The following is an 11355-nucleotide window of genomic DNA, read 5'->3' on the forward strand; positions in this document are numbered from 1 at the left end:
CACACATAGGCGTCTCAACAGTCCTTCCTCACTCTTCCAAAGAGCTCAAACCCCCCTCAGTTAGCTACAGCACTTACTGCTTTTCCTCATTAGCCATGTTGCTAGACACAACAGGCAACATGGGTGTAATGGGTGTATAGCTGTATCCTTTGACTCTAGGGGTATACATCTTGTTTAAAAACCAAGATGGGTACACAAAACCAAAAACTCCCGCAATTCAAAATAAAGAGCATACATTTCTTCAGTTTCACCATTCCCAGCTTTTCTGTCAGTTGATGAAACAGACCTTGTGGTAGGGAAGCCACTCTTTATTTATTGCACCTTTGTTACAGATAAAGAACAGATGTGATAGGGGCTCTTTGCCTTAGGTCACACAGTTAATTAGCAATAATATTGGAGAACTGGTGTTCTGACTCCTTATTTATTCACATTCAATAATATTTATCAAGGTCTTATGATGTAATAAGATATTTAAAAAAATTCACCCTCATGGAGTATAAATTCTGGTGAGGGAGACAGACAGTAAATAGAATAGATATGAAAAATGAAATAGGATGTTAAGGAGTCATAAGGAGGAAAAACAAAGGAAAGAAGAGAACAGATAATTATCAGGGCGGGGAGCTGTTGAGATTTTAAATGAAGTTGCCAGGGGGAGGCCTCACATAGTGGAGACATTTGAGGAGAAGCCTGAAAGGAATGAGAACTGTATCAATGGAAAGACCATTCAAGGATGAAGGAGCAGAAATTGCAGATAGAGTTCTTGAGAAGGGAATTTATCTGGTGGCTTAGAATAAGGAGGCTAGTGTGCCTCAGAAGTGAAAACAAAGGAGAGAATACTAGGGAGAATCAGAAAGATAATAGGAAATTGGATCATATAGCACCTCATAGGACTTTTTATAGGACATTTAAAGGTTTTCCATTGGATTCTCAATACAAGTAGCTGCAACAGCAGCCAAGTGTCTACTTCTGATCTGCCTTCCAGGAAAGTCTCCAGTCCTTTGTCTGCCTTGGTCAGAGAGGACATTTGCTCTGTGGACCACCTGTTCCCACAGTGTCTGAGTTACCCGCTCCCTAGGGATGGGAGCTTACAAGTTTCCAGGAATATTGGACAGTGGGGCTGTCCATGGGTTAGTGCGCATATGTGTGGGGGTGTGAGGTAGGACAGAAACAACTGTAGAAGTAGCATGAACATCTGGACTGTCTGGGTCTGGAGACTGAAGTTCCTTCTTCCCACTTATAGGACCCTGAGTGTCCCCATCCTTCTTCTCTAAGTCACTTTTCTCATTCTTTTCTCTCCATTTTCCATCTTACGTAACATGTGGAAACAAATAGGCAAACAAATAATCCAGTCTGTAAGTCCACATCATCTGAACTTTTCCACTTATTTCCAGCAGTGAATAAGACACAGTCCTGGGTCTTGTGGGGAGAGTGGTCACAGTAGAGCCTGTAAGGGATGTCCAGAGAAAGAAGCACAGGGTGCTGCAGAAGCTCTTGAAAAGGACACTGGACAGATGTGAGAAGTTAGGAAGGAGTCTCTGAAAGAAAGTCTCTTGTATTCTAAGTCAGGAGGAGGGAGCTGGTGAGGGTGCTGTAGTAAGGGTAGAGGTAACAGCTTGTACAGAGGCTTGGAAGAGACATAGAGCAATCAGGGCTAAGGAAATGTGTTCATCTACTGTGCTTGGAGCACCACATGGAGGAGAAGCAATGAGGCTTGAGAGGTACATAGAGCCAGGTCTTTTAGAGGTTCTGTTATTTCTACTATGTGTCAGGCTCTGTTTTGGGGTCTGGAAGACAGCATGAATGAAACAAAGTCCTTACTGTCTAAGTGCTTACCTTGTAATGGGGAAACTAGAAAAGAAAAAAACAGTTATGTACTATTTTGTGTGGGGCAGGTAGTGATAGGAATTAAAAACAAAGTAGGTAAGGAAGAGAGTGAATGCAGACAGGAACTGAGGAAGAGGTGTTGTTATTATTATTATTACTATTGTTATTATTAAAATTAAAAAAATATGTCAAGGGCCCTGTAATAAAAACACTTAAGCACAGACCTGCATGAAGTGAGGCAGTAAGCTGTGTGAGTATCTGGGAGAACATTACAATAAGGGAGGACAGCAAGTGTGAAGTTTGATGTTGAAACATGCGTGGTGAATATAAGGAAATATTTGAAGCCTAGTGTGGTTGTAATAGAGCAAATAAAGGGGAGAGTAGTGGGAGATGAAGTTGAGTCTCTGGAGGGGAGTCAGACTGTATAGATCCTTATGAGATATAATGATGCTGAATTTTCCCTGGGTAAGACAGAAGGCCACTGGGACATGCTGAACAGAGGAAGTGATACGATCTGTTTTGTGTAGTAAAATAATCACTCTAACTACTATGGGGAAAACGGACTGTAAAGCAAAAGTGGATAAACGAAGATCCACCAAGACATTATTATATTTCAGTCCTAGACGATGATGGCTTCTAACGTGGTGGTAGAAGCAGAACTGGTGAGAAGTCGTTGGATTCCAGATATCAACATCTGGAATATCTGAAGAAAGAGCCATCAGCACTTGCTTGGACATGGAATGAGAGAGACAGACAGGTGTCAACCATAAATCCAAGAGTTCCATCTCAACTTGAAAGCTAGAATTTCTGAGTTAGGGAAAACTTGGTTGAGCATATTTTTCCCTTGATGGAAATATTAGGATATGGTTTGGGACATGATGAGTCTAAGATGATTATTAGAAATTCAAGTAGGGGTATTGATACATAACATATGAACTTGGACTATAAATATTGTTTGGGATTTGTCATATATAGATGGTATCTAAAGCCTTGATACTAGATGACATGACCAAAAATGGGAATATAACAAAGAAAAAATCAGGTCTGAGAACAAAGTTCTAGGACATTCCAACATACATACTTCAGGCTGATGAAGACTAACAATAACTGAGACTGGAAATATTAGTGGCAAAGTGGCTGAGGATTTTACATCATCTTTATTATTAAATAGAACTATAATCACTTCGTAAATTCCCTATAGATATGAATGACTACTAATTCCTTGTTGGATCTGATTCCAGTTGCAGGGCTCACCTTTACTGATTGATACTAATGTGTCATTGAAATATGTGCTTTAAAAATTTGAGAATTAATGGATATACTGAGGTTGGAAAAAATTAACTTCCCAAATTAAGCTGTTATGTGAAACATACACCACAAATTAAACATTTCTAAGTGAATGGCACAAATTGATATTCATTTGCCATCTTTGGTCACTTTTCAGTTGGTCCTGGGCAGAAAGATGAAAGAAGGCAGGCAGGAATTTTGGAATATGCTTGATTTGGAAAGAACATCAGGTAGAAATACACTTATAAATTTTGAAAATTTTATTTTGGGCTTTTTCTCTATAATTTGGTTGAAAATTTCTAGAAGACAGAGTTGTGTTTTTAGTTTTGCTTCTTTATGTCTCCCAGTACAAATTACATGTGTGTGTGTGTGTGTGTGTGTGTGTGTGTATTATAGGCAGTGATACAGCATTAAAGTTAAGAGTATGGGGCATGCTGAGGTTTGTTTACATGGATGTAAAATATAGCTTTATTATTTACTAGCTGTTTAAGCAAGTGACATAACATTTTTGTGCCTCAATTTGCTTACTAATAATAGAAGTAACTGCCTTATCATGTTGTTTAGGATATATAATGTATTTATATATAAAAAAACACTAAAAACGATAACTGGTTGAAGGAAATAATAAATGCTTGTTATAATTATTATTATAACTAGAAAATACAACCTATTTCTTATAAAGGTGACATTTTCATAGTGTATCATTCTAAATTCTATAAAGCGGACAAATAAGAGAAAAGCTGTTGGCAGGATAAACAATTGTTTAGAACAAACACCAATGGACAGGAGAAATTCTAGGCTTAGGGTATTTGGCTGTTCATCTTTCCCATTCTTATGTGTCTGTCTTCGTATCTGCAAAATAAAGGTGTCAAACTAGCTGATATTCTAAATATATTCCAGCTTTAATTTAAAATTTTTGTACACCTAGTTTCAATGATCACCAGTTTTGTTTTTAAATTGATAACATGACCTAACATAGACTATCTCTAGAATTCTATTATTCTATGTGATTTTGGAATGGAGAATTTTTATTACGGCTCTACGTATCTGTTTGGTCTTCACACTGTAGATGATAGGATTCATTACAGGAGGGATCAGGAGGTAGGTGTTAGCAATCATAGTATGTATGTAGGCTGGGGCTCGTTTCCCAAATCTGTGAACAAAGGACAGACTGATCAATGGAATATAGAATACAGCAACAGCCCCAATATGGGAGATACATGTGCTGAAGGCTTTCTTCCTCTCTTCTGGGGATGCAATGCTGAGGACAGTCTTAATGATCAAAAGATAAGAAAGGACAATGAAGATCAAGTCCACCCCAGCAGTTGTGATCAGGGCAGTCAACCCAATTGCACTATTGACCCTGGTGTCTGTGCACGACAGCTTCATCACATCAGGGTGGAAGCAGTAGGAGTGGTGGAGCACGTGGCTGCGGCAGTAGGACAGTCGTTTCAGAAGTGCCACCATAGGAGTCAGTATTAGTGTCCCCCTGGTGATGATCGCTACTCCAATCTGTGCTATTTTAAGGTCAGTTAAAATGGAGGCATACCGAAGAGGATTAGAGATGGCCACAAAACGATCGAAGGCCATGGCCAACAGCACTGAGGATTCCATGACAGTGAAGAGTTGAATGAAAAACATCTGTGATGAGCAGGCGTTAAAGCTGATCTCCCTGGCATTGAACCAGAATACACCCAACATGGTGATCAGGGTGGATATGGACAGGCCAAGGTCAGTGGTGGACAGCATGGAGAGAAAATAATACATGGGTTTGTGGAGGCTGGGCCGAGTGACAATGGCAAAGAGAATCATGCTGTTTCCTGAGAGAGCAGTTATGTAGAGAAGGCAGAAGGGGATGGAGATCCAGGTGTGGAAGTCTTCCAGCCCAGGAACACCAGTTAGCAGGAAAATAATGGAAGAAGTTGTGATGTTCTGGAATTGTGACATGCTGGATTAAAAGAACAGAGTTCAAAATGAAACTCTGGAACAAGAATAACAAAACTATATTTTTTGTATTAATCCAATTACAAATAACTTTATTCAACTGAAAACTAACCAACAATGAATATCTATGTAATTATGTATACTATGTAAATATGAATGGTTCATTTAAATTGATGAAAGAGTTGTAAGATTTCACCTGCTATAGTACATACTAGGGCCCTTTGCTGGTAGCTATGTTTATATTATGTGATCTTTCCTCCTACTTCTATAACCAAAGGTGACTTTTAAGTAAAGTCACTTTACTCAAGGTTGGCCAGTCATATTTCATCCTTTATGCATTTTTAAATTATGATAAAAAAGTAGAAATTAGTTTTTCTGTGTACTTGGCATTAGAGAAAAATAAATTGAGACTGTGGAGAAGCAATATTATATCATTGTAAGTGTAGAAAGCAGAGAAGTTTACAGACAATCTGGAAAGCTGGAAAATGTCAACAAAGAGATATACAATTAACATGAGTGAAGTTATAATAAATGGTTTAGGCACCAGTGTAGTCATGTTCAGGTGTCTATGGAATCTAACCTTTAAAGTGATAGCTACAACGCATCAGGTGGCTTCACATTTGAGAGAGTTAGGGACAGAGGCCCTTGCCCTCACATACTGTAACATGGTGCCATTCTGAAATATATTTCTGTCTTCAGTCTACCTGAAGACTAGCGGTTCTCCAGGATAGATTTTCTCCATTTTCTTAACACATACTTCTCAGGAGATACCTAGTAGAATGTTACTGCTACAGTTTGCTTTGGAGGAAAGATACAACTTTATTGTAAAAAAATCACATTTCTATTTTCACTGAGTAGAGAATTGAAGGCTTGCCAGATGGATATATGAGAGATGAAAGAGGGGGGTTCTGGTGAAGACAGAGATTAGGGCTATCGCTGGAGAGGGGTCAGTCAGTAGGAAGTTGCCAATGTTAACTGCCCCTCGGAGGAAGTGAAGTGTTTCCAGACCATGTGAGTTCACCTAGATAAAGTGCTACCTCAAGGATTCCCTAAAGAAATCTTTGGGATTAGGCAAGTTTGAAATATTGAGAAATTTTAATTGAAATTAATGGAAAACTAGAGAAAAAATTGTGAAGTTACATTAAGTGGCCCAATAAATGACAGACTCTGAGTGTATGTATAATGTACATGAATGTGTCTGTGTGTGTGTCAGGAGGAATTAGATCTAAGAAGTCTTAACAGAGTAGATGAATAATAACTGTAAAGTTTTGGTGGGTAGGTATGAGTTCACAAGCTTTAAAAGCAGGAAAAGGGTATTCTTGACATAGATAACAACATGAGCAGAGAGTGAATGAAATAATGACACAAGACAGTTTGTTGCATAACTACAAGAAAATTGGTATGCTGGAGACTTAAATATAAGGCTGGGTGCTCTGGGAGGTGAAGCTAGAGTTATCAGTGGGGGCCAGCACACGACTGTCTAACATTCCATAGAAAGAGTGAGGAGCTTAGATTTTAGATACAGAGCATTAAGAGCTAGTCATTTCCAAATATTTTATGAATAAGTAAACAAATCATTCTTCTCATTTAACTCCAACAAAATTCCTTTCCTTCTTTAGTATCTTATTTAGTACCATTGGCTCTCTTTTTGCAGTCTACAATGCTCAAGTTTTATTCCAACCCACTGATGAAAGTTTCTCACACTTTTAATATATTTTCAACACATTCAATTCACATATATATATATAGTAATTATAAAAGATATGGAAGGAAATTGAGGAAAATGATATCATAACTGACCACTGTATTTACCTAGTGGGGGAAATAAGACATAAACTCCGTTTCTCCTTAAATTTCCTGTCATATCTTTTATACTGACAAAAAAGTCCTTTCAAGGGCAGTCTGCTTGTGTTTATTATTCCTTTACCTCAGTGACAATCTTGATTCTTTCTCTAATAGCTCTCAGAAAATTCTCCAACTGATGTCACCAATGACTTCCTAATACCAAATCCAAAAGTTTATTTTCAGATTTGTTTTTCTCTCCATTTCAAATCTTCTCAATGTTGACCACTTTCTCTTTGAAACTTTCTCCTTCATTAACTTCAATGATAGTTATTCTGTGCTATTGTTATCTGTTTGTCAGTGTTTTTGTTTTGTCTTTTCAACTGTGTTCTTTGGAAGTCTTTTTCTTCTGAGAAGCCCCTCTTCTTTTCTTGATCTCCATACACTCTCCTTGGGATATCTTGGTTTTTCCCACAGCTTTAAATAGCATTTATGTTCAGATGACTTGCAAATCTGAAATCTAATTATGGACTCTCTAGAGTTCTATGTTTCAAATGTTAACAGGATTTTTAAAGCTGTGGCAAGGTTTCTGGGATTAAACTTGAAGGCAATAATGTATCAGGGTAATTAGAGTGAGGCCGTCAAACAGGCAATTTAGAAAAATAACTGGCAACAGTTTGGAGAACAAATAAAAGCTCTCTGCTTATTGTCAATGAATAAAAGGTGAATAAGGTATTTTATCTACTCAGAGGGACATCCCCACCTATAACCCCTTAGACACCCCAACCTCAGTAGGAGCTAAACAGAACTTATTCCTTCCCCAATTCCAGACCTGGCTCTCTCTCCTATACTTCATTTATCAGTCAATGACATCAAACTCCCCCAAATCATCTTATTAGAATTACCACCCCCATGTACACACAGTACACACACTTGTCTCCCTCTCTCTCATCCATCCATACAAATATTCATTAAATGTTTATTGATTTCACTTCTAAAATACTGAAAACTGGAGTGACAGGAGGTCTGGGTATGAAGGCTAAGTAATAGCAATCTGGTTTGTAGTGGGTACTTGAAGTTGTATTTCATTGTAGTTTCCTGAATTGAAAAATTGTTAATATCAAAAAATAGAGGGAACTAATGGATATTATTAGGGGAAGATAGTCAAACTCCTCCAAGTTACTCTGTTTTGCTGCCATCACCCTGGACTCTGTTCAGTCCATCCACTCCAATCCATGTGCCTTCATTTTTTTGTGAGATATAAACTATCATTTTTAACTTGTTTTCCTGTCCCATAATCATAGTGATGCTCTTCTTCCACTGCACTGTTAGAAGCTATAGCTCATAGTTATGTCTTTAACTGCTGAAATACAACATTTAGCAATATTAGTATTGTTTAGACCATTGCCAATGGCATGGCTAATTGTGACTGATCTAGGTTCAGATCCTTGCTCAAACACTAACTAGTTTTGAGATTTTGTACAGCAACAATAATAAAAAAATATTACTCCTAATAACAGCTATCATTTATTGGAATTTGTTTTGTGAAGATTACTGTGCTAAGAACTTTGGAAACATTCTATTTTTTCTTACTACAACACCATTTGTCAAATATTAAAGTTACTTTAGATTCCCTTTTTCTGATAAACTGAGTATCAGGGAGGTTATGAAACGTATTCAGAATCACACATAACTATTGAATATCAGACCTGGGTTTCTGAACACGGTTCTTTCTAGTTCTAGTGCTAATGTTCTTAAGTATTTTACCTATAAGTAATGTAAACTTTCATCTGGTTTCCTCATCTGAAAGGTAGAGTATGCACATGCCTCTTACAGTACCTAGCATCAAGTAAGTGTTCACAATAGACAGTTTTTTTCATTTTTAGTAATAATAATTGGGCTTAGAAGTGGAGTTTTAATTCCCTGGCAATCTGTTTGGTTTTCTTAAGCAGCAAACCACTAACTATATTATTATTAATATATCAATATATTAGCACAGTGATTAAGCCATTTGATTGACAAACCACAGGCTCTTCAACTCACACCAGGCAGAACAAAAATGCCCATTCCCTATAGGATTCCTGAGAATAAATAATTCTAGAAATTCTACCACTCACCACAGCACACCATCCCATTAACTAACCTAGCTCTGCACGTTTCAAGGAAATTCTTCCCCATGGATAAGAAAGCTCAGTTTTTCTAGAGTTGACCATTTTCACAAAAACAATTTTACTTACAGAGCCCATACAGCGGTCTACTTGTCCCTCTCAGGCTGATTCTGAATGCTTAGGAGGCTTTAGATTCCAGAGGAGGACTGAGCTTAGGAGGAAACTTATTATAGCCTGGTTGGAGACAGCACAGAGCTGAAAGGCCAGTTCTGGTTGTGGTGTCACTCACTCGCTGTGTCTCCAGGGTACATTGGTTCCCAGAAGACTTTTTCAGTCATATGTAGTCTTTTTACATCTGTTCTATTATGCAATTACTTATTGTGTCTGTGTGCTTTACAGGATAATATAATTATTTTTTGTTTTTGTGTCCTTTTATTGAAGGGCTTTTGTAAAAACAGTTCTGAGATATAACTAACATACTATAAAATTCACTCATTTAAAGTGTACAATTCAATAGTTTTTAGTACATTCACAGAGTTGGGCAAAAATCATCATCACAGTCTAATTTTAGAAAATTTACATCACCCCAAAATGAAACTCTACACCATGAGCAGTTACTCTGAAGAAGATTAAAAAAAAAAATTGTGCCATATTATTAAAAGCAATATCCTTTGGGGATTGGAAATCATACTGTGCCCAATAATTCTTTAGCATCTATTATTATTCACAACAGTCCTGTGTCAATAGTCCTGTGCATCTTAGCAACCTCTATCTTACAACTAGGAAAACATATAGTTTATTCATTCATACATATACCCACTAAATATTTCATAAGAATGTCCTATATTCCAGAATCAGGACCTATTAAAGATGGCGGCATGAGAGGTGAGAAAGAGGCCTCCTCCTAAAACCACACATAATATGAAAATATAGTTAATACAACTAATCCTAAAACAGCAACAGGAAAGAAGCTGCACCAAACTGCATACACCTGGAGAAAAGAACAGACCTCATGGAACAGGGTAACTACCAAAGCCATTATTTGGTGGGACCCAAGCCCTTCCCCCATCCCACAGGTGAGAGGAAGAGAAGCAGAGCAGGGAGAGGGTGGAAGCCTAGGACTGCTGAGCACCCAGTCCTGGAGATCTGCTCTGGGAGCACGAACATACATTGCATGGTGCTCTGGAGAATAGTGGGTTTGGAAAGCTAAGACAGGTGGAATACTTGGAGAGACTGAGATTCCAGCCACTTGTGGAAAACGGGGATCCACATCTGGCTGCTCTGGGACAAAAGAAAGGCAGACAGTCTTAGATACTTCCTAACAGTGAGAGGGCTGCTAAAGGGGCAAGGATTACACAGACCTTGTTGCTCAGGAGAAAGGGCAGGTGGACAAAATAGTCTGGGTGCACTCTGCCCAGCAGGTTGGGAACTTTTAGAAGGTTCAGGTACTCCATCACCCTGGCTGGCTATGCAGCTCTGAGGCCCCCCACCATGATATGAAGCCTGCCATGCCTTCCTTCAGGCCTTCCGGCACTGGCTCGCAAACTGGCAGTCCCTGCCTTGGCATGAGGCCAGCCAGAGGGAGGCCCTACCTAGGGCAGCTACAAAATCAAAGCACAGAGGCTTACACCTGTGCCCTCGGACCACTAGTTATGCAGTGGAGACAGGCAAAGCAGCCAGGAAGCATGAAACAGCTCTTTCTTACCCAAGGCATCAGCATGGAGGTACAAAAAATATTCAAAAACTCAGGGTTGAATTCAGGACTGAGATTCAATCAGTAAGGAGTGCAATATCTGAACTGAATCATACAACAGAGGGATTTAAAAGCAGATTAGATGTAGTAGAAGAGATGGTAAATGGAATAGAAATTAGAGAAGAGGAGTACAAAGAAGCTGAGGCAGAGAGAGATAAAAGGATTTCTAAGAATGAAAGAATATTGAGAGAACTGTGTGGCCAAACCAAATGGAACAATATTCGCTTTATAGGGGTACCAGAAGAAGAAGAAGAGAGAAAAAGGGATAGAAAATGTTTTTGAGGAGGTAATTGCTGACAATTTCCCTACTCTGGGGAAGGAGATAGTCTCTCAGGCCATGGAGGTGCACAGGTCTCCCAACACAAGGGAACCAAGGAAGACAATACCAAGACATATAATAATTAAAATGGCAAAGACCAAGGATAAGGACAGAATATTAAAAGCATCCAGAGAGAGAAAAAAGATCACATACAAAGGAAAACCCATCAGGCTATCAACAGACTTCTCAACAGAAACCTTACAGGCCATAAGGGAGTGGCATGATATATTTAATGCAATGAAACAGAAGGGCCTCAAACCAAGAATCCTCTACTTGGCAAGATTATCATTTAAATTTGAAGGAGGGATTAAACAATTTCCAGATAAGCAAAAGCTGAG

General features: G+C 38.5%; 2 protein-coding genes across 2 annotated transcripts in view; both read right to left on the reverse strand.

The window, feature by feature from the left end:
- LOC118912170 (olfactory receptor 51I2-like) overlaps positions 1 to 9162 on the reverse strand; it is a 28675-nt gene extending 19513 nt beyond the window's left edge. Inside the window, exon 1 of the mRNA XM_036884965.2 lies at positions 9075 to 9162. Coding sequence (XP_036740860.2) covers positions 9075 to 9083 — 9 coding nt within the window. The 5' untranslated portion in view covers positions 9084 to 9162. The remainder of the gene's footprint in view (positions 1 to 9074) is intronic.
- Positions 3773 to 5135, reverse strand: LOC118912172 (olfactory receptor 51F2-like). Its single transcript, XM_036884967.2, has one exon. The coding sequence runs from the start codon at positions 5056 to 5058 to the stop codon at positions 4114 to 4116; it is 945 nt and encodes a 314-aa protein (XP_036740862.2). The 5' UTR covers positions 5059 to 5135; the 3' UTR covers positions 3773 to 4113.
- Positions 9163 to 11355: the final 2193 nt, after the last annotated feature.

This window comes from Manis pentadactyla, chromosome 9 (assembly GCF_030020395.1).
Source record: "Manis pentadactyla isolate mManPen7 chromosome 9, mManPen7.hap1, whole genome shotgun sequence".
Lineage (NCBI taxonomy): Eukaryota > Metazoa > Chordata > Mammalia > Pholidota > Manidae > Manis > Manis pentadactyla.